General features: G+C 38.9%; 1 protein-coding gene across 2 annotated transcripts in view; it reads right to left on the reverse strand.

Moving 5' to 3' along the window:
- The window catches only part of ttc27 (tetratricopeptide repeat domain 27), a 72,193-nt gene that overhangs the window by 26,543 nt on the left and 20,997 nt on the right, over positions 1–24,653 (reverse strand). For both annotated transcript variants that reach the window (XM_023963354.2, XM_078931721.1), the window contains exons 6-11: positions 18,455–18,613; positions 18,235–18,368; positions 12,014–12,126; positions 9,123–9,189; positions 3,665–3,778; positions 1,166–1,261 (exon numbers count right to left, since the gene is read on the reverse strand). In XM_023963354.2, coding sequence (XP_023819122.1) covers positions 1,166–1,261; positions 3,665–3,778; positions 9,123–9,189; positions 12,014–12,126; positions 18,235–18,368; positions 18,455–18,613 — 683 coding nt within the window. The remainder of the gene's footprint in view (positions 1–1,165; positions 1,262–3,664; positions 3,779–9,122; positions 9,190–12,013; positions 12,127–18,234; positions 18,369–18,454; positions 18,614–24,653) is intronic.

A 24,653-nucleotide genomic window follows, 5' to 3' on the forward strand; every position in this document is an offset into this window, starting at 1 on the left:
TCTCCTGGACAGGCCTTAATGCGTCCCCTTTTTCCACCCTCCCATGCACAACTGTTTATTCTTCCTCTTCATAGATGTGATGCTTTTTTTAAGGAAAGTGTCACAAAAAGTAATTAGTGCAGATTCTACAGCGCCTGTGGGGCCTTTAGACTTTATGGGTTTATGTTCCTGCAAATGTTATTGACTTTCATGAGCCAATTTCTGGGTTTTGTGTTCTTAAAACAAATAAAACTTTGTGTGATTTACCCCTAAATAACAACATCTCTGTGAAACTCCAGATTCCTGTACACCTTGAAGGCACCCCTTATTGTTCTATAAATTCTAATATTACACCAATGAAGTGGATGTATGACAGGTTTTCTGGGGCTTTTTGAAGGAAGAAATAAAATCTGATAGGAATGTATTAATAGAACAGAAATGTGGACGTATTAGCGCTAACTTTCAAAGAATTAAGTCTATAGGCTTAGAAGTTATTTGAATTATCCTTTTGAGACCGAGCTAAAAGCTGTGAAAGATGCATACAATCACTATGAAGGAAGTTGAATGTTAAGAATCCATGCAATAAATTTGAAATAAGTTAAACACTGTTTAAAAGTGAAACAAGAATAAGGGTGTTGCGAATACAGTTAAATAGTAAAGAGAAAGATGTGTAATATTGCAGGAATAATGAAACATTTTGTAAGGTTACTGAAAAAAGTTGCTAATTTTAAAAATGAACTTATCTTAAAAACAAACAAACATCAGAAACAGTTTAAAATGTTTAAAATAAATTTAAAAAGGTGAAGAATCAAAGTCTTTTGATTATCATTGAAAAAAAAAACAACCAAAGATTTTAGGTACAGAAAACTAGTATTAACAGAAAAAATTTCAATATATTTATAGGTTGAGTAAAAAATCATTTCTAGAAAAAAAATAACATAATGCATTAAACTGGCAGATCAGAACTTCAATAGTAAAAGAATAAAGCTTGAAGTTTATTTTTGCCAAGGCTGATTCTTAAAAGAAAAAAAAAGGGGGGGGGGGGGGGGGCTGTGTCTTAAACCACACCTCCTCCATTAACCTAAGGACCAAAATTCAATATTTAGGCTTATAACCGCCTCATCAAGAAGAGTCAGTGTAGATTAATAAAAACCTGTAAAAGATCTCAGTGACTGAATGTTAATACCTGGACCGCCCATCTGGGTGGAGCCTGGCAACAGTAGAAGACTTTGAGGCGTTCGGTTGCAGGACAAGTCTTATCCTCAAAGTGGTCGACGATCGCCTGAGGAGGAAGATAAAAGGATTAAGATGTGTAACCAGGTCAGCTATTCCAGACAGGTTTGCAGACTTTACTGTCACAATAATTCAATATATTCTATCTACAACTAAATCTATTTACAAACTTAAAACACTCAACAAATAAAAACATGTTCTGACCTCGGATATGTTATTATGGCAAAGAAATAGATCAGGGAGGGGTGTCAAACTCATTGTGGTTCGGGGGCCACATTCAAGGCGTCTGATCCAAAGTTGGCCGGGCCAGTAACATAAAAGCAAAAAACAGCTTTGTTTTTTGTTTTTTTTTACTCAGTTGGAAAAAATGCTTCAACCAACATGGTAGCCAAATCACTTAATATTACACGTTCATTCACAGAGACCAATGGATCTCAAATAAAATGCCTTTTAACTTTAAAAAAAATGAAAATTAAACACCTGCCTAAAATGTAAATGTGGGAATCAATGAAAAATTAATTAAACTTGCAAACATTTGTGAACATAAGAATGTGGAATTGACCTCTCTTTCTCTCCTGAAACTTCACCCAGCCATCAATATCAGGATTCAGATCCTGTGCAGAAACTCATTTACTGTCATTCAAGTGTGCAAAACACAATGAAACATCCAAGAATCTTCCTGGTTGCTGTCTGAATTTTGTGGCAACACCCGCCTTCTTCCTGAACTTTGATGAGACGCCATCAATGACCAGACTGACATCACGTGATCAGTTCATTCCAACATTGTCCAGCGTGGTAACTAGAGAGCTACCTATGTCATCAGCTGCTGTTCTGTCCATCAACTCAAGAAACTCCGCTGTGACGTCTCTTCAACACATGCACAGTTGTGCAATATCTGTGATGTCGGTGCTTTCATCAAGAGCGACCAAAAATACAATAAATGACTGGAATCCTTCAAGTCTCCTCAGAGATGTTGTTAGAAACTCTCCTGCAATCCTAATCCTTGACAGGCTTTTGTTGGCAAAGGTCATCTGCTTTTTGGGGCACTAGACTTCTGCAGCCTTCAGCATTTTTCAATAAGTTCACCATCCGAAAATGGTTTGGATGTTTGCACCAACATGCTAGCAATAAGGTAGCTGTCACCTCTCCATCACTGACGTCACAGCTGCAGTAAATGCAGATGGTTGTTTCAGTCCAGCTAATAGTTGGTAAATCTTTGCTTTTCTTAACTGCTTCTGCATATGGTGAGTCTCATAGTGGTGCTGAATGTTGTATTCTGTTGATGACATACTAAGCTTGCAGAGTGTAAAGGAATACATATCAAATAGGTTTTTACAGACCCACTCTCATAGATATTGTGTCAACAAGTTCTTGCAGCATTTTTCTGATGGAGAACGTTTATCCAGAAAAATTGAGCAAAAAATTTCATTTCTGAGTATTTCAATTTATCGTAATCAAATTGTTGTGAATCAGGAGCAGATGAAAAACTAACATTTGAAAAATAACTTATTAGTAAAGTAGAAAATACGCAGGGAGGGCCACAAGCTCCCTGCTCTGCTCCATTTTAAAGAATCCCCTCGTAAACGGCTATTTCTATGAACGTCTTTGTTTTCCTCATCAGAGCTGGCATCTGGCTCAAAACTGTACGGCTGGATAGCTTCAATCTTGCTCACGATTTTTTTTTGCACCGGTAATGTTAGGTTGGGGGTGTGAGGGGCTGGCTTACTCCATGCCAACAGTCCTGCCCACAACTCAGACATGAATTTCCAATAATTTACTAAGAAGACTCCTGATTTAAAAAGGAAATTCCTTCATCCATTAAGGGCGTGGCTGCTAAAAAGGGGTTGGAGTTCAGCCATTTAAACCCTGATGACACTGACTAACTTTAACCCTGAAATACTAGCTCACATGTTCATATTTTTTTTTTACACTAAATAGAATGTGGTTGTGGAGATGTAGATTAATATCGTCAAAGGAGTCTTCTTCATATATTAAGAAAGCCTGAGGTTTCTCAGAGTAAGTGAAGAACCATTAAAAAAGCAGTACATTGACAGCTCTCCTCAGGAAAGGCTAAAGTGAAACCAGACTTATGCTTCAAGTCCAAGCTGCAGCCGAGGCAGTTGGCTTCCAGCAGCTCTCATAACAGCTTTTTCATAACCCTGTCACCTGTATATCAGGGAAGTCATTGATCAAAATCAGGAGTAGCATTTAGAGCTGTGAGGGACGGATGGTTTTGTTAATAGAGGAGGTTGTTTTCAAAAGAAGAATGAGGTTACTCAAACTCTCCACAGAGTTGTCTGGAGCTGAATCTGTTTTTCTGTTGTGAAGTGGGGCTATTTTACATCATGGTATTGGGGAATGACTTGATTGTGTAAAAAGCTACATAGTGGTTGCAGGGTTAACCGTTTTGGTTCCAGTGATTTGTACCGAACTGTGGAGCCTTTCCACTCACCTGAGTTTGCATCATGGCTCTTTCTACACACCGAGTTCGTCCTCTCTCTAGTTTGGTCCTGAGGCACAGAGCCGTCACCTCCACGGCCCAAAACTTAGGCTGAGACAGCAGACACTACAAAGACAAAAACAGAGAAAAAGGTTTGACCCCATGTGAACTTAGGACAATCTGGTTATCAGAAACAGTCCTGTGAGGCTATTAAGCAGGATAAACCTTTTTGGTTTTTAAACAGCAGCAAATGATTCAAAAACAGTCATTTCTTAGGAAAATAAATCTACATTTAGTCTATTTAAAGACATCCAAACACTTTACAGAGCACATGAAGGTTTTCCCTTCACTTTCTCTTGTTGATAACATGTATGGAGGCGCAGACAGCTGTTACAAATGTCAAAATTTATTGACACGGATTCATTGGCATTGGAAAACAAATGTCTCCTGCCTACTTTATTTGTCACACGTGTCTTTTAGAGAGTTAAAGAGGTCTTAGGAGCAAAAATCAACTTATTGTTAGTGTTTTTTCTTAACTTATTTTTTAAATTTCTTTATAGTTTTCCAGATTTTTTTCTGCAAATAAGTTTCCTAATGATTAAAATAACATTTTATTATTTATTATCCTTTTTCTATTTCTGCTAAACTTCACTGAAGTTGTAGTAAAGTAAAGCCTAATTTTCACCTTGTTTTTTTGTTTTTTTTAATTAACAAAGTCTAAGAAATCTCAAATAGTTTTTCAACCTTTTGATGCCCCACTAAGGATTTAAACGTAGTTTCTAATAATTTATTCGATTAACTGTTGCCGTTAGAAGGGTAAAAATTGGTTAAATGTCACACCAACAATTCAGGCAGAGGGACAGAATACTAAAAACTATTACAGCCTGAAAGTCTGTCTGCGTGCTGAGGTGATCATGCGAAGCTATTAGCTGAAGCTGAACTTTGGATGAGATTATTAAAGAGAAAAATGCTCCATGGGCGGAGCCTGGATGTCCAGCAGATTCAGCCCCGGGTAAGCATTAGATGATGATTGCAGCTTTTATCTGCGCTCATCTTTAATCAGAACAAGCTGTGCAGCCACGACTCGGCACAGTGCAATCATGAGGGGAGTCCACCATAGAGGTGATGCATGGAAGGAAGAGCAGCAAACACACGCTGATGTTTGCAGATGTTTGTCGAACTCGGCTCAGTCTTAATGATGAAGATGTCCCTGGAATACTGCACACAAAGAAACTCGCCATAAACAAGGCAGCAGTATCTGTGTTTTGACAGCACAGCAAACACCAACAGACTTCATCAGAAATGAGGTGTTCAGCCGTAAACTCACAAATAAAATACACACCATTCTGTCTTTGTTAAACAGTCAAAGAGTCACAGACCAGAACATCCTTTACACAAGAACCTTCCTGTAGAACCAGAACCTTGTCCCACATCTGGACACTAGTGACAGTTAATGCATACTGATTTAAGACAAGGAGTGATTGCCTTAATATATCAAGCAAACAATCACCTTATTTAGAGACCACTTTTTATTAGCATATGGTCAAATACAAGGCACTTAACAAAAAAAGACACATCTAAACTTTAGTTAAAACAATAAAAAGTCATAAGACACATTAGATTACGAGGCAACAACAATGAAAAAATACACAAAAAAAGGGAAGGAAACGCTGTGGCTAAAATTTGAGAAGGCACAGCATAGATTTAAACATAGGGTAAAAACGTACAACCATAATAGCCATAAAATACTTGAAAGCCCAATGAATAAATAAAACAAATAGGTTGATTTAGTAAGCTATTAATACAGTTATAAAGTCTTTAATTTACATTAAAAAAATCTACACAGAAGGAAAAACTCTTAGATCTTCAGGTAAGTTATTCCACAAATGGACCAAGCTACTGATAAGCACTTTATTTAAGCCCTTTTTTAGGAACTTTAGTGCATTTAATTGATTTATACTGATCTCCAATTTGGACATTTTGCAGTTTAACAATTATGGATATCTTTATCACATTCTTTAGGGTATTTTGATGCATTAAAAAAGTAAAGTCCTGCAAAACTATCCAAAATGTAACTCTAAATGGAAACCATAATCAACCACTACTATTATCACTAGGATTACTTAACTGTTGTGACTCCAAATACTGACAACAAATAAGCCAGCGGTTCTGACATTTATGTTTCTGTCATTTGTATGAATTACCATCCTTTAACCCCAATGCAGTAATTGTTTAGGTAACAATTCCCTTTACAGATGAACCAGACTAAAAATGCAGCTGGTCTTCAGGGAATACATCAAAAGCTGGTACTGATGACGACAGCCAGATATGTGACAACCATCTAACCAGCCTGCAGACGGCTGGATCTACATGTAGGCTGGGAAGATGCCTGCTCACAGAGCCAGCAGCTGCCTGCAGCAGCTCCTCCTTCCACTGAGAACATGGAAGACCTTGCAGGTTAACCTAGGTTTTTAAAGTTCAAAGCTCACAATTAATGACCCAGTACGTCCTTAAAGTGGTGCAAATGGCGCATAACTTTTATCGACATTCTTTAATCCATTCATTTAATCCAATCTTCTGTGAACCATGAATGCAATACATTGAAAAATTTAGATGGTTTTCCCCCCCATCATCGGTGTACAACCAAGTTAAAAAAAATAGGAGAAAAGAAAAGAAATGGGAAAGTTGAAAAAGTAAAACCTACTTGCAAAGCAAAGAAGACAGGAAATTATCATTTGTCTTTGGAGTAAATAAAATCCTAAAAAAAAAAAAAAGGACTTGGAGACTCTCCAAGATTTATTCCAGTGATCTGCTTTCTTTACAGTAAAGTTCCGCTGATAACCAGAATGACGTGTCTTCCATCGAAGAGCTCATCCCGACCAGGCATTCTGTACCAAGTACATCTGAAGCACAGGTCTCAAACTTTAGGCCTTGAGGGACGGTGTCCTATATGCTTTCTAACTAACCTGCCATTGAAAGCACCTTATTGGTTAAACACACCTGATCTAGGTAATAAGCAGCAGATGAGGCAGGATTTCTGGAAAACCAGAAGATGTATACTGACTTCCTACTGCATGAGATGTGTAGTTTAGTGGCCAGAATTGTTATAGGCAATGGCTGAAATGGTCAGAAAAAAGTGCGAACGTGTTCCGTATACACTAAGAAGCTGCAGGAACAGTGGTGTGTGGAAACAAAAAGGTCAAGGATCCTCAAGGGGTTAGACAGCTCTGGTGTACAGAATATATAACCTGGATGAACAGCCTCCAAAAGTCTCAGCTGCCCATTGGTTGAAAGCCCTGATAAATGTCAGATTAAATAAACATTTAACCCTTTAACACCATAGGTTTAGCTCCAAAGTTTCCACTCTTTTGATCACTAACTATTCAACCATTTACGCAATTCCAGCTAATTTTTAAGTGCAGAAAAACAGCTTTGCGCTGTTATGCAAGAGATTAGATTAGTAACGTGCTGCATGAGAGCACAAAGTCGATAGCAGAATCTGCTTTTCTCCCCGTCAGGATCAGATGATTCACGTTGATCACATGAATAGTCAAAGTGTTATGGCATGTCAGAGAGCGTGGGTTATTTAGGTGTTGCCGGCGACATCCCTGATGTTAAAGGGTTAAGCCTATTTTAGTGAAATTAGCTAAAACCCACTTCTTTTTAATAAAAGAACAACAGTTATTTGAAAAAATTAAAGAATGATATAAAACCTTTTATACTTTTGTATAGAGACCATGGCACAGAAGTGTTAGTTCCTGTTATGCACAGCAATGTTTCAATCTGCCCTAGGGCAAGACAACGAACCACACGTTGTTCTAGGTGGCCTTGCTAGCGCCAACGCAGAGCAGCTCAGCCACCATCTGCATATGAATGTGTGTGTGAATGGGTGAATAGTTGGGGTGTGTATCGGCAAGAGTCTAGCGATAAGATACATGTCGCGATGTGTGTCTCATGATATGACACGTATCACAATAAACTCAAAGACCGTACCGGAACAATTTTTCCTTTTTTAAAGAGTATGACTTGGAAAAGAAAAACTATACAAATATTAATACACCTTTCATTGTAATAAAACGGTAAAATTAATTATATATAATGATCACAATGTTAAGCACTGAAACTGTATCTCATATGCAAGTTGCTTTTATCTGAGCAAATTTATAGTGCGTTTCTTTTGGTAAATTAACATATATTTTCTCTAAAAGGGAAAAGTCTACATTGTCCGATTTACACAACAAAACATTTTTCAGTATAAGAAAATAAATGAATGCGCCTTAACCATTGAGGTTCTGTAGGTAGTGCATGTTTCATAACAAAAAACGCGAGGCTAACCGAATATTTAACACGAGCTGGTTCTCGCTGAGATCTTGTAGTCGTTTTTTGGGCTGTAGAGCTGCTCAAAGACGCTCAGTGGGCTGTGCTGCCTACTATCGGTCAGGGGTTTAATTGGAAAAGAAGATTCAGATGTTGAAGGACGCTCATAAATAATTAAATAAATATTGTCTTGACAGCATTTTAAATCGATACATGTATCGCCAAATGAAATACCGCGATATATCACAGAATCAATTTTTCCTACACCCTTAGTGAATAGGGCTATGACTGTAAAGTGATGTGAACCTTGAAGAAGGTAAAAAAAAGAGAAAAAAAAACTATACAAGTGGACACCGTTTACCATTTATTAAACCAGAGCTTGTAAAAGTACTGGAGCATCAACATGACAAAATCAATAAGTAATCAGAGAGGCAGGTTGAAGATGGTGTAGATCAAATCAAAGCTAAGCTGCATGACAGGAAAAGAAAACATTACATGGATGAGAACAGCGGCATAATGGATCAGAGCTCAGATGTCATCTGAAAATAACTGAGCATGAATTTTCTGTGCTGCTGCCTCACAGCAGCTGTGAGACAAACCATAAAGATGCGTGCTAACAAACTACAGTGAGGGAAAGTAAATAATTCGCCACGTTGTTCCGCTTAAAAAGGATGAGTGATGTTCATCATTGATACACTGCAACTGTTAGAGACAGACTGCATCTTTAGGAAATCACATTTCATGATTTTAAAGAATGCATTTGTATAATGGTGGAAAAAATAATTAAAAGGTGAACAAAAACAATAAAAGTTCACCTTAATACTTTATAATGCTAATAGTAAATACAGTACAGACCAAAGGTAGGGACACACCTTCTCATTCAAAGAGTTTTCTTTATTTTCATGACTATGAAAATTGTAGATTCCCACTGAAGACATCAAAACTATGAATGAACACATGTGGAATTATATACATAACAACAAAGCGTTTAACAACTGAAAATACATAATATTGTAGGTTCTTCATAGTAGCCACCTTTTGATTTGATTACTGCTTTGCACGCTCTTGGCATTCTCTTGATGCCCTAAGAGTCTGCTTCATTTGAAAAATGTGCCAACATTTTGAAGAAATATGTGAATGAACTGTGACTTACAGATGTGAAGGCCAGCAGTTCCTCTTCCGTCAGCTTGTGCACAGGGTTGTTTCTCTGAAAATCAGTGCTGCAAGACACCAGTCCAGGACCAGACACATTAATCACACATTCTGGCCTTCGCCACCAGGACACACATTTACAGTGTTTTATGACAAAAGACTAAAAAAAATACCTTGACAGAAACAAAAACACTGAGATTATTCAAACAGAATTGGTAGGCCTATTGCTTGCATTCAATATTTTAGATATCTGAACTGAGACTAAAATCTATATTTCTACTTTTCTTTTTTCTTGTTTGGTTTGGGCCTTATCTCACTAACAGAAGGATTACAGTTAATTTCCACTTCTCCACACTCAATTTTTGAGCCATTCCAAGGGTTTGTTTTTGGTCTAATGTCATTTTGATAACGTAACCTTCTTAAGCTTATGGTTAAGAAATATGGTTTCTCTAAAGTCGATTGAATATATATTAGTAAAATTGTTGTATAGTGCCTTGTGAAAATATTTGTCTTCCTTGAACTTTTCAACCTTTTGCCACCTTTCAGGCTGCAAACATAAAAATAGAAAACTAATTTTTTGCACAATCCTACTTGCAAAACAGCTCGAGCTAAGTGAGGTTGGACAAAGCGTTTGTGAACAGCAGTTTTCAGTTCAATCCACAGATTTTTGATTGGATTCAGGTCTGGACTTCAACAATCAAGAACCCACATGGCTTGGAATTGTTCAAGTAAAAAACTGACTAAAGTCTGTTTCATTACTATAAAAATATGGGATTCAGTTCAGTTGCTAGTGAATCCTTGCTAGGTTCACTACAGCATGACTCCACACAGACCCAGACAGAGCGAAATGGAACCAAATACAGTGAATAACTTGAAAGTTGTGTATTTTAACAAGTGAAAAACAGCCTGCAAGAGTTGGAAAATGTCTAATGGGTGAACTTGTAAAGTAAGGAGGAGACATTAAACAAAATGGGAAGGTTAAATGATTGCCCAAAATGAGCAGCCGTTGTTATAGTGTGATGATAGTCCTTTAGACAGCATTGTGAAAGCAAACCAAATCCAACAAGCTGGAAGGAAATCAGAATCAGAATCAAAAATACTTTATTGATCCCACACGTGGGAAATTTGTTTGTCACCATAGCAACTGACAGCAGAGGGAAAAAAAGACTTAAAATGAAATTAAAAAAACAAGAGCAAAGAAAATGTAGCATAGATGCAAACATCAAAGTAGTAGTATAATTTAAAAAGCTATTTACAGAACAGTGCAGGTAAAAAGATGTGCAAAAGAAATGTGCAAAATGAAAAAAACTAAATAAAGAGATAATAAAAATTTGCAAAGGTTATCTTTTGCATTGTGAGTTGTTGTACAGGGTTATTGCATTGGGTATGAATGATTTTTGGTACCGGGCAGTTTTGAAGCGGAGGTGTTTGAGCCTCCTAGGGAAATAGTTTAGCTGTTTGTCCAGAACAGGGTGGAGAGGATGCTCTGGGTTGTCCATGATTGAAAGGAGTCTGTTCAGTGACCTCCTCTCCATCACTGTTTCAAATATGTCCTGTTTGCAGCCAATGACAGAACCCGCCTTCCTGATCAGCTTGTTCAGTCTGTTGGTGTCACTGATTGCAATACTGCTTCCCCAGCAGACCACAGATGACAATAACGTGCTGGCTACCACAGACTGGTAGAAGATCCCCAGCATCTTGCTGCACACACTGAAAGACCTCAGCTTCCTTAGGAAGTAGAGAAATGATTATCCCATCAGAGGTTGCTACAGAAAATCGGCTTTCTCTGAGTCGCATGGGTGGTTGGGTAGAAATATTTTTACTTTAGATGCCCTTCCTGACATTACCCCGTATTTATCTGGGCAGGGGACCGACCCATTGAGACCTAAACATGGGCCCCCTTTTGGCTACATGGCAGTAGCACGAAAGGTCTTACCCAAGAACCCACACAGAATAAAGCTCAATGCACACCCTTGGAATTAAACCCTGATTTCCCATGTGCCAGTCCTGCACTTAACCAACTGAGAAAATAAGAGTGAAAATGTTTCTCGTTCGCTGCCTATTTAAACCAAGTCCACTGACTATCATGATCTGAAAATGCCTAAAATTGGGTCTCTGTCCCATATCTCCATGTCTAAAGATCTCTATAAATCCAATTTGATCTCTATTCGTTATCTAATAAAGATCCTAAAGTTAGAAGACAGACCCAAAAAAGCTGCTAAGTCCAAAGTCATGCTAGCTGTCACACCTGGGTGTGTGAAATGTATTCTCTGAATTTGACCTATCAACTGTGGTAACTATGAACAGCCGACACAGCTGAGCTTGGGAAGCATTTGGTGGGTTATCCCCCTAATCCAACCCCGGGCACCTGCACACATAGGGCCCTTGGGGTGCTTGAGCACCTGTTCTTTTTGCCTTGTATTAGGAATGCCTGTTTTTTATCTATCGAAACCCTTTTCTTGTAACCCGGGGGTTCAGAGGTTCCACTTCAGTCTTTGGCGCTCCGCTCTGAAAAACGTTCTCTATTAGTGGAGGAGCCACTTTTTACTTTAGCCAGACGTCTGAGCGGCGCATCAATTCAACACAGAGCAGATCGTTCAGGAACAGTACAAAAAAAAAAAGTACAAAATAAAACCCCAGAGGAATTTTCAAAATAAGTGAACAGTATTTATAGCGAGTTCATAGCTTACTCACTATGTGTCTGACACTAAATGTGTCCGTTTAACGTAATATTTTCGGATTAGATTTGCCTTCTTTAAACTCTATCATTCAGTTTCACAATCTTTTTGTATTAAACTCTTTGGTCAAATCTTTCCGGTAGGTCTCAATACAGCATCACTGCCCTACAGTTTGTTCAAGATAGAGTTCCAGAAAACTGGTTAGTGGACTCACCAGATGCCAAGGATGAGGGCCTGCTCCTCAGCGCTGAGGTCAGGCAGCTTGTAGCTATCAGGTTCTGCCAAATTGATCTCATCCAGCACCGTGTCATCCTGCAGATGGCAGTCCTGGAAGTTAGAAACAAACTATGAAGACAAAGATGGCGCAAATGGAGTATAAAGCTGACTTCATAGCAGTTGAGTTTAGTATTTTGTAATCTATCTTTTTTTACCCCATAAATGAGCAAAGACAGTTCCATCTGGTAGATATCAACTTTTTGACGCAGCCATGAGGGTAATTTTTTCCCCCTTCCATTGAAAAAGCTCTGTGTTGCATTTGCTATGTTCTGCATCATTACCCGTCTGGACTTGACGTGATATCAAACCACAAAGTATACAGCATCATTTATCTATCCAGTCAGTCTTCACCAACAACATAAACAGGAAAAACCCTCCATTACAAAACCTGCACATGACTTAAAGATGTTAGTCTATGCTAAGATAAACTGCTTTCAAAAACTACAGCTTTTGAAGCAAACATGTTCAGAATTTCAGGTTGGGTAGTTTAAACCCAACAGAAGGTTTTGGGTCACAAATGTAAAGGCACTGATCTCTTGAGTTTAATGGTAACAAGACTGATAGTTAAAAAACTAATCTATGCTCCAAAAGTGACATTCAGGCAGTATGTCTGTTTAACGTCCAAATAAAATATCTGCAAAAATGAGAAGAGGATTTTTGTGTCCAATTTGGCTTAAATGAGCTCACTATGAGAGCTGCTCCCTCTCTTATTCAGGAGGATATTATCCTACATTCCCACTAGCCTCGGCAACGGACATTAAAACAGCCACTTTCAGTGAAGAGACCTTTGTAAACAAAGAGAAACTTGTATTTCAGGCTTCCGCGTTCAAAACTCTCGCATTCACACATCACTACGCAAGCTTTTGAGTTCTTTTCGGGCATTGAAAGTTAAAGATGGTTGAACGTTGACCAATCAGGGTCTTGGATTTCGATGTGACGTATGGATGCGTACCCTTTAATTCAGCTGGAGGAAAATTGACCACAGAGTAGAAATTAATTGCCGTTTGTGCCTGGTCAGAGTTATATGACACAAAGGCTTTCATAGATCAGAATAGAACTGTGAAAGACCAAACTTGAAGCAAGATTTGCACTGCTTCAACATTTCCCACTAAGCATCTTCCAACTGTAGACACATGCACTAGCATTGTGTGGCAACAGTCCAGTGTGAACGCACGTCACATGCACAGTGTATACGTAGACTTAGAGTTGCTGTTCTTCTACATCAAAAGAAAACGGGTGGCTTCTAAGTCTGCTGATAAAACCCATGTCAGGATATTGCAGTTGGTTTTTTTTAGAGATTTCCAACCAAAAAGATGCAGAAGAATCAACCCTGAAAAGGATTTTCTTTTCAATTTGTCATAAAACAAGATCTGGTCAGGAGGAGACTTTCTACTCCAATGTTCAAGAAAGTATTTAAGACCATCAAAAAGTCTTCCTTGGCTCTGACAACCCGAACTGCACAGTGGTGATGGTTTGCAAAAAAGGTTGACGGATTCCTCTAGAAATGAATCATTTCTTTACATCCTAAGCTTTTGTCTCACCACTGATGAAGACTTTTACCGTACTTCTTTCCATTAAGACATGAAGCCAGTGGGGTCTGGCTAATGACAATCTTTATCGAGCCCATTTAGTCCAATTCCTCCAGTAATAGAAGCATTAGCACTCTAAGCACAGAAAGGAGTGAATGGGAGCTGGACAGCAGCCACGAGACTCAGCTTCATGGAAACACTCCAGCAAAGTCGAGGAGGATTTAGAATCATAAAAAGATCCAATCAATGCTTCATTCCTGAGCTACTAAGAATCAACTTAGCAGAACATTATATGTGACTCATGTAAAACCTGATCATTAAAGATCAAATCTATAAAGACCTTTTCTCTTGATGGGATTTATAACTTTTTGTCTTCAACATAATTATGCTGTCAGACATCTTTTCTGTAATTAATAATCATATTGACTGTTTTTAATGTGCACTCCTTAAATTAGACCAGGAACAGATTTCTGTATGGTTAGTGAGATGCCAAAGCATCCAAACAGCTGATCAGAAAAATGCACATTCTGAGAACAGTCAATGTATGTACATATGTATATACCGTACAAGCCAAAAGTTTGGACACACCTTCTAATTCAAAGAGTTTTCTTTATTTTCATGACTAAGAAAATTGTAGATTCATACTGAAGGCATCAAAACTATGAATGAACACATGTGGAATTATACAAATAAAAACAAAAAAGTTTGAAACAACTGAAAATATGTCATATTCTAGGTTCGTCATAGTAGTCACCTTTTGCTTTGATTCCTGCTTTGCACACTCTTGGCATTCTCTTGATGAGCTTCAAGAGGAAGTCACCAGAAATGTTTTTCACTTCACAGGTGTGCCCTGTCAGGTTTAATAAGTGGGATTTCTTGCCTTATAAATGGGGTTGGGACCATCAGTAGTGTTGTGCAGAAGTCAGGTGGAGACACAGCTGATAGTCCAACTGAATAGAATGTTAGAATTTTATAGTTGCAAGAAAAAAGCAGCTAAGTACAGAAAAACGAGTGGCCATCATTACTTTAAGAAATGAAGGTCGGTCAGTCAGTCCAAAAAATTGGGAAAACTTTGAAAGTGTCCCCAAGTGCAGTCACAAAAACCATCAAGCCATACAAAGACACTGGCTCACATGCAGACCGCCCCAGGAAAGGAAGACCAAGAGTCACCTCTGCTGTGGAGGATAAGTTCATCCGAGTCCCCAGCCTCAGAAATGGCAGGTTAACAGCAGCTCAGACTAGAGAGCAGGTCAATGGCACACAGAGTTCTAGCAGCAGACACATCTCTACAACAAGTGTTAAAAGGAGACTGTGTGAATCAGGCCTTCATGGTAGAATATCTGCTAGGAAACCACTGCTAAAGAAAGGCAACACGCAGAAGAGACTTGTTTGGGCTAAAGAACAAGGAATGGACATTAGACCAATGGAAATCTGTGAGTCTGATGAGTCCAAATTGGAGATTTTTGGTTCCAACCACCGTGTCTTTGTGCGACGCAGAAAAGGTGAATGGATGGACTCTACATGCCTGGTTCTCACCGTGAAGCATGGAGGAGGTGTGATGGTGTGGGGGTGCTTTGCTGGTGACACTGTTGGGGATTTATTCCAGATTGAAGGCATACTGAACCAGCATTAATAACAGCATCTTGCAGCGGCATGCTATTCCATCCGGTTTGCGTTTAGTTGGACCATCATTTATTTTTCAACAGGACAATGACCCTAAACACCTCCAGGCTTTGTAAGGGCTATTTGACCAAGAAGGAGAATGATGGGGTGCTGCGCCAGATGACCTGGCCTCCACAGTCACCGGACCTGAACCCAATGGAGATGGTTTGGGGTGAGCTGGACCACACAGAGTGAAGGCAAAAGGGCCAACAAGTGCTAAGCATCTCTGGGAACTCCTTCAAGACTGTTGGAAGACCATTTCAGGTGACTACTCTTGAAGCTCATCAAGAGAATGCAAGAGTGTGCAAAGCAGTTATCAAAGCAAAAGGTGGCTACTATGAAGAACCTACAATATGACATATTTTCAGTTGTTTCACACTGTTTTGTTTTGTATATAATTGCACATGTGTTTATTCACAGTTTTGGTGCCTTCAGTATGAATCTACAATTTTCATAGTCATGAAAATAAAGAAAACTCTTTGAATGAAAATGTGTGTTCAGATGTTTGGCTTGGTCTGTACAGTATGAATGTAATGAAAATGCAGAATAAAAAAGTGACCTTCTCTGCTAATTCTAAGGTAGCAGGATTAGGATGGAGTTTTGCTTTGGACTGATCTTCTACATATTTTGTGAACAAAGGAGGAAAAGAGCCCATGAAGATCTCCAACATACTTTACAGAAGTAAGAACCAAGAAAAACTGCATGGCCAAGAATGAGCACCTGGTGGGCCTCCATCAAAATCAATGTCCTGCAGATATTACTACAAAAAAGGCATTAAATGCAAAATAAACAGAATCTAGCTGCTCCTGGAGACAAGTTTAATGTTTTCTCCTGAAGACACTGCCACCATTGTTCAAACATTCATCATATATGGGCATATGGACCCCTAAAATGGTAAATGTCATCTTTCAATGGGTAAAACATGAAGTTACCTAGTTCTGGGCCTAGATGCAATATTTCCCTGCCCATTATTAGATGAAGTTACTGAGAGTTACAGCAGAGTTTTGCTTTGCTTTCTTATGTCAACCAACGAGCATATTAAAGAAAAACTGCCCAAGGATTGATTGGCTCAGCCAGAGGTTTCAGAATCCAGGCCTCGAAGGCCAATGTCCAACATGTTTTCCAACCAACCTGCCATTGAAGCCTCTTATTGGCTAAACACACCTCAGCAGCAAATAAGGCAGGATTTCTTAAAAACCAGCAGGAGACCAACCCTGGAGCTAGACACCCCTGGACTGAGCTGACTAGCAGGTAGATAGCTCTTACCGAGCAAGATGTTCTTAGCAGGTGAAGAGTTTATGAACTAAAGAATGATTGCAATAAGGAGTATTTAGTGGGGGTGGATCAGCTCACTTCTCATCACACATCAGCTATAAAAGGGTGAATATAGGTGTCTTTAGCTGGAAACAAATTGGTGCTATATCCTAGACTATGTGTTAAACTGAGAGAATCATCATAAAGGGTAATATGAATTTAGTTATCATATATCAGTTATGGGTATTGGCCAGCATGTATTTAAAAATATTGGCATAAACAGACCAGTTCTGACTGAGTTTCCATCAAAGAGTTCAATCTTGGACTTTAACTTGCGTCTTCATCCAAACTCTTGATCTTGGTCTTTTTTTTTTTTGCAATGGGGTAGCAAAAAAAGCTGCTGTGGCTTTATAATACTCACCACACTATCTAGTATGTTATTGTAACTGACACATAGTGTTTTATTTGGATTTTTAAACTTATACTTGGTGAACTGGATGAATTTCATTAAGGCTGCACGATATGAGGAAAACTCACTATTTGCGATATTAGTGATCAATATTGTAATGACGATATAAGTTGCGATACATGAACAAATAGCAAAACAACCAAACACGCCATTACCATTTCACTGCAACAGTTTAATTCAAATAAGAGTCTAAATAACATAAATTATACTCCAAATGTCCCTAGTCGACATAGGAGGCCAACATCTAACATAAAAGGCCTCAATCCGATTGGTCAACAACGTGAAGGGTTCCATCCGAATGGTCAAATGCATAAAGGGATTTATTTAATTCCTTAGATACTTCGTGCTGCCATAACATTGTTTTGACACATTTATGGTAACCATTTATCACGATTTCTGCAATGTGTATTGCATAGCTTGATATTGCCGTAACAATAAATTTGCGATTTATTGTGGAGGTCTAAATAGCTTCATTACAGCTAAATTAAAACCAATCTTTACAAAGATGCCTTTGGTCTCAAGTGTCTATAAATGTATTTTAAGTTTGAGATCATAACACCATCCTGTTTTTTGACGGCTCAACATTATGATGACATGGCTGATGGTGTGGATTATGTTTTATGTCACATATTACTGGCCAAAATTAACATCTAGGGATGCAAAAGCCAACAGTTTTTTCTAAAACCAATTATTCTGATATATTCAACATATTTTAGCTGATATGGACAATAGTTAAAGGAGTCATCTTCAGTATTTACCAGAACTCAGACAGTGCTAAGCAAAATAAGAAGGTAGTTCAGTTGCTTTTTCACTAAACGCTCAAAATTCACGGAATAAATTAGCATTTGAAAACTGTCCAGCATACAAAACAGAATCAGATAGTATGAATAATGGCAAGTGGAGGTGGTGAGGTTAAGGTCTAGAGATTTGTCTGTGTGAGCACCAAAAAAAGAAGTGGAAAGTAAATAAAGGTGCTGTTATCAAATGTGTATCATCACTGTGCAAGCAGACAGATAAAGCAACATGTTATAATAACATGGCTGACTTCCTGGAGTCTGTAGCGAGTGCGCTGAGCAGCTTCATGGTCATCCTGATCGATTTGTTAATCAGCTTTTTATGCAGTTATCTGCCGACACTGATATTGTGTCAATATTATTGTGCATCTTTGTTATCAACAGAAGGCTCAGTCTGGTAAATTGAGACATCAAATCCTCTGAGCTGAAAGAAGACAGGAAAACGCATTACCTTTGGCAGAATGGCGAGCGGAGTGGGACTAGCCTCATCAACCCTCTGATCTGGACCATCCTGATTCTTTGTGACCTCCAGAATGAGCTGAGCCAGGAACTTCTGTTGGAAACGAGTTCGTTTCCCAAGAGCCCCTGAATCATGTTCAAACAGTGCTTCGGCATAAATAATATGAGAAGAATAAAAACCTCAGAGACTAGTTACAGTACATGTTACAGACCTGTCAAGTTGATGCTGAGTCCTGAGAGCTCCTGGGCTTTCCTGATGTGCTCCTTGGCTGCTTGGTACTCATAGTAGGTCAGACTGAGGTAGGCACACTCCAGATGGAGCTGAAGAGTAAGAGTCCTCTGAGCAGACAGCAGAGATGGATGTTTGAACACTGGGGGGAAAAAACAAAATGTATATAAGATCTCTGGTTTTGTCCTCAGGGTAGGTCAAGTAAAAATCAATCTGGTGTCAATGTATTTTTCCTGAACACGTATTTGTCAAAACACAAATGCACATTCAAAAATATGAGACTTTTCAATAAGTCCAACCTTTAGAGCTACTACCTATGGGATAAATCCACAATAAAATAAACAAAAAAATCACAAGAACAGATCAAAAGTAAGACACAAGTCAATGAAATACTGAACATTCAAAATAAATGACAGAATAATTATTAAAAAATAATTTTACAGGTCTTAGAACAGTCTCAAATTGTCTCAATGTGCTCTCAACAAGTCAGAAAATGTGAAGAATCGTTACATCAGGAAAAACATTGCTAACAGCAATCTGAATAAGGTGAAACAGTAGGCTTTAAATTAAATTGTGCAACATTTGTGCACAACATTTGTGTACAAATTCTCACTCATTGGACGGCTCTTCAAAAACTGATGCAAGCCTTCTATGTCCATTGATCTACTGGCTCAACTGGCTGAAGCAAGCGAGAACATGTTTGCTGTCCATCTGAAAAAAATATATATAGAAAAGATGGCAACAGCTTCCAGATTAAAAATTGAATTGAAGTGAAATCGCCACAACAGGCCCAGGGGTGCCAGCAGGGGGCAGTCTCTTATCTGAAAGACAACTTTTCAGAAGTTCTTGGCAGAGCCGGGTTTGGGTTTATGGTTATAATTAATACAATTTTAGGCAACAAATTATTGGAAGATTAAAAAAGCATCCTCTTTATAAGGAGACTGATTTGATATATTGAACATCTTTTTCTAAATGTAGGGATGGATAGCAGCACAGAACAGTCACGATCTGTGTTTCTTGGTCTGGATATTTGTTACTGATGTTATAATGAACACCAGAGCAGAAATGTTTAAAAGATGTCCGACAACAAACATGCAAACACAGCGTTGAGGGATTGATGAAGCAGCAAATGTTCATGAGTGAAACTGGAGACATATAGGCAAGAGGAGTCAGTGATGCTCCACTAAAATATCCAGCCTAACTAGAAACTTTAAACGGTCAAATGTTTTCCATTTTAAACCAAAATCAGCTTTTCTGAATTTCAATTTTTCTCTTTTAAAGTAAGGAAAGTCATCATTTTGTGGTGTTATCAGAGAAAAAATATTTTACTTGATCAGCAAGAACTCTTATCCAAACCCTCCAGTTTGGTTTCAGCTTGACTGACTTTTGAAAAAAGGTTTTCCAAGTCTTTCCCAGCCTCAGTCTTAAGACCTTGGAGCGATGGGTAAAAGACAAACTGAGGGGGGATGAAATGGAAGGAGGAGGAGAGCAGCGACTGTAGTCTCCTCTTCTGCGCTGCCCGTTTCCTCCTCCCTCTGTCCCTATGATCTGATTATTAATTCAGCTCTGTCACAGAGACGGAGAGCTCGTGCTCAGCAGAGAGCGGCGGGGGAAACAAAACTGAGAGAACCTGTAAAATTCATGATGGGAAATCATACGCTGTCATCCCTGTTCAACATTCATGAAGTCAACCCACCGATGATGGCACCCAGAGCCAGCAACTAGACGGGACTTTTTTATATTCATTAAAGGGAAAACGTACGAGTTCAGAAAAGCCTTCGGGTGCAGCAGGAGAACTGCAGAGTTCTGATTCCAAGACGCAAAGATACTGAATGTGAACTTGCAGACAAAAATCTGCTCCTTAATCTTGAGGGAAAGCGATGGAACATAACTTGTTTTGTTTAATTACATTTATAAATTAGAAAATTCACCTGAATCAAGCATGGAGGCTCAAAAACTGGATTTTTTTTCTTCTAAAACATTTATACTTGAGAATAAGGGGGCAGTCAAGGTAAAAGTCTTCTAATGCAGTGTTTTTCAACCAGTGTGCCGCGGGGCACACTAGTGTGCCGTGGGAGATGGTCAATTGTGCCATGAGAAATTGCCCTCATTAACTGATCTAAAAACAATTATTACCATCTCCAGGAAATCAGCTCTTTGTTCATCCAAACAGGCCCTAATAAAACACTGAGAAGTTAAGAATATGAAATATCATAAAATTATTTTTTCTTTGTGTTTATATGATTCTATTAAAGACATTTTGATAAGAATAACGGGATACCGCGATTTAGCTGCAGCTATAACTGTGTAAGGAAAAGTCCCGCCCCTTTAACTGTCTCCACCAATCATTCTTGAAGGCTTAATCACATGTCATCAGTCTGAACAAATCAGAAGTGGTTAAGGTATTCACTTCCTTGTTTCGATTTAGCGCAAAAAAGTCTCTCTGTTCTAACAAAAATACCAGCTAAAGCTCGTCTTTAGCGGTGTAGCTTTCCACAGATTCTGGTATCAGACTGGAACAAGTGAACAAAACCATGAAGCTCAAACAAAGACGCTGGTCTTTCTGCGGTCGGCGGATTACAGGCACTACATCTCCCATGATGCAGTAAAGTGACTGTCTTAGCGCACAATGAGTCTCTCCTCTTAACGTCTTAAAACAACGAACAGACATCAAACAGTTTTTGATTCTTTTGACTTAATTTTTAATACATCTTTTAGAAAAAACAGCTGCAGCTTCCAGCGTTTTCTGCAACAATTATCACAAAAATGCATGTGAGATTGCAGAGCGGCTGTAGATCAATACAGACTGGGCTTTTTCTTTTTTTTAATTTATCTATTTTTTTGGATGCTGGTGTGCCGCGGGATTTTTGTCAACGTTAAAGTGTGCCGTGGCTCAAAAAAGGTTGAAAAACACTGTTCTAATGGAAAAACTTAGAGCTGGAAGAGACAATAGAGGAACTTGGATTCATCTGAGGGGCAACTTTAAATCCTTTTTTACTCAACTGTGACTGCAAAAGACACACTATACAACAGTTGGACAGGAGTTTCTAAAGTGTCCAGTGATCTTCTGATGCTGCCTGAACCGGCATCTGAAAGGCATGACCTCTTCCAATGAAGTCCAATGAAGTGCTTCGACGTTTCTATACTCCGCCATTCATGGGTCGCTACACAAGTGTTTTAACTTGAACTTTTTAAATCTGTTTTTGGGCTTCACATGTAAAACATGTGGTAATTGAAAACGCGCTGAATGTTAAACCATTACTTTGACTATCACGGACTCTGATTTGGCAGTGATGTATGGGTAACGTCTTTGTCTAAACATGGAAGTGCAAACCGTGTGAAATTGATCATAAAGGAGGAAATTATAACTGCAGTTTGTGCCCAACTAGAATTATATTACACCAAGTCTTTCATAAAACTGAATAGAACTGTGAAAGAAAACGCCTGGAGCAAGACTCCTGCCAGTCTAAATACAGACAGAGTGCATGGTTCAAGACTTCATCCAGATCAAAAGACTTTTCCAGTCTAAAGACACGAGGGCTGGGTTTATAAAAATCAATTGATCGATCTGAATCCACCCAAACTTAATAAATCTATAATCCTTTAAAGTAGAGATCAATCTTTTCATGTCTTCATTTTTCCAGTGACCTAATATTTCTAAATGTGTAAATCGTGTAAATTAAAAATTGAATAGAAAGAATCATCAATAAACCCGATCCAGGTTCTGGTAAATTAAATCGATTCTGGAAATTACTTGTTATATGCCTAAAGAAGAAGTAACATGTTTGTAAGGGACAAAATTCTTGCCAACTCTTGAATCAAAGCAAGACGGCCCCTGCTTCAAGTCCCGGCTGGGGGGACAGGAACAAGAACACCAGTGGGGGACCTTTCTGTGTGGAGTTTGCATGTTCTCCCTGTGCATGCGTGACTTCTCTCCAGGGTCTCTGGCTTCCTCCCACCATCCAAAAACATGCTTCATAGGTTAATTGGTTAATCTAAATTGTCCCTCGGTGTGAATGTGAGAGTGCGTGGGTGTGCGATTGTGGACACTACCCTGCGACAGACTGGCCACCTGCCTTTGCCCACAAGTGGCAGGGATAGGCTCCAGCAGCCCCATGACCCCAAAAGGGAAAAACCGGAAGAAGATTAATGAATGAATGAAAATTCTTGCTTGTTTTAATGAAGATAAATTCTTATTTTCTGCACCGCTAAACAAATAAATTCATTAAAACTCAAACTTGGATTGCTTTTTTGAGAAAATCCAAAATAGTCATTGGATTCAGCCATAGTCTAAAATCAGAAACAGGTTTTTTTCCTGAAACAAAAAACATTTGACAGAAATGTGTGTCATGTGTGGGATTTTATTAAAAAAAAAAAAGACTTTACTTTAATTATATATATTCAAAAATGCTGAATTAAACAACTAAAATAGTGTCGCAAAAATATTAATTTAGATGTTTTTGTACTTTTTTTTTTTCATTTGAGCTATGGAGGATTACCTTTGAAATATATTCTGGTCTTCAGATAGTATTGCTCATTTTGAGGAAAACCAATTGTCATGGATCATGAATGTTTGCAGCTTGCTGGCATGTGTGGATCTGTGTGTTTTCTGTACCAGGATGTCACAATACCACAAACTATTGGACTGATGCCTTCTGCCACCTTTAAACCTTAACAAAATTTAGAGGATAAATAAATAAATAAATAAAAAAGGCCTCATGAGTTTGTACATCTCAATAAAGTAGACCTTGACTGCAGCAAAAAAATGAAATTCAACAACTGTGACGGCTAAAAATAAGCAACAACAAGCTCTGAATAACAACGGTTAATTAAAGCTGCCCAACTGCTAATGAACACTGTGATTAAAAGAGCTGAGGGAACCCATTCTGTAGCTGAATATCAACGCAGCAGCAGCAGCAGCAGCAGCTCAGAAAACCCATTTGCATGCTTTCCCCACCTCCTCTCTCAAGTCATTGATAACAGGCTGTGTGGCCGACTGCTCCTCCGGAATATGATCAGCCTGTTTTGTACCCAGCAGGGTCTGCTCACTCTTCACCGTCTGTTAACCGTCAAAAAACAGACGGCGGCCAAACAAACCCTCTCTGCCCAAAACAACAGAAAGCTAAGGGCTTTCGGAGACTCTTTCTGCATAAAACAACACAAAGGAGGTGGTGACGGAGCTGCTACGTGACAGGACTTCCTGCTCACCCACAAGGTGGTTGTCACATGACTTCAGCATCTCTCTCTGTGGCGTCTCATGACCAGAGTTCCTCACAGAAGGATCAGGACCACGGACTCCAAAGTTCAGTTTAAGAATCAAACTAATAGAGAATACTCTCCTTGCACTTCAGATTGAGTTTTTAATGTTTCTTTTTAAATATCATGTTATTCTTAAACCTTTCAGAGTAAACTATATCCATATATATGATATTACCTTTGGCATACTACAGAACAAATCCCTTTTTTTAAATAGTATTTTTGCAGCCATTTTTCAACTCAGGATCAACACCGCTCGATCTTTGAGGCACTGCCTTTCACTCCGTGTGAGTGCCGCCCATTTTATGACATCACCCTAGAGTCGGCCTCAGCACCATCTCTGTGTCTCGCCCACAAAAATCAAACAACATCCAAACTTTGGCAAAGATGGATGTGCATGTTGTGCATTGAATATGAAAGCGTTTTGCCGATCACGTTAGCTCCACGGAGCTGTTCCTCACTCATCTACATCAAATGTGAGGACCCACTCGTTTTCTTGGATTGGGAGGGGCTGGTGCTCAGAGCGAAGGTTTTTAGAGGAATACTCAGAAATGCGGAAATGGATCACAATACTGCTTTGGGATATTGAGGAATGAACATTATAATACACTTAACAGCTCAAAAAGTTGATTTTGCATGATTTGTTCACCACCCCCATGTTACCGCCGCCGTTTCTTTTCTATTAAAGCCTCTAAACAGTCCCGCCCCGCTGCCTCACCGGACTTGACATGCAAATTTCAGCCAATTAGATCAACCAGAAAGGATTCCGCCCCCAAATGACAAAAACGCCCCCTTAACACTGCGCCCAAACCCAGGCGAGCGCGCAAAGGGGAAGTGAGCGCCCAGGATCACGGCTCAGTTTGGATTGCAGGCGTGCAGATGTAAACTACGCGGTCGTTCGGGTAGAATTGTGCCTGCGCAGTTTT

Source organism: Oryzias latipes, chromosome 15 (genome assembly GCF_053564925.1).
Source record: "Oryzias latipes strain Hd-rR chromosome 15, Olatipes_Hd-rR_3.1".
Lineage (NCBI taxonomy): Eukaryota > Metazoa > Chordata > Actinopteri > Beloniformes > Adrianichthyidae > Oryzias > Oryzias latipes.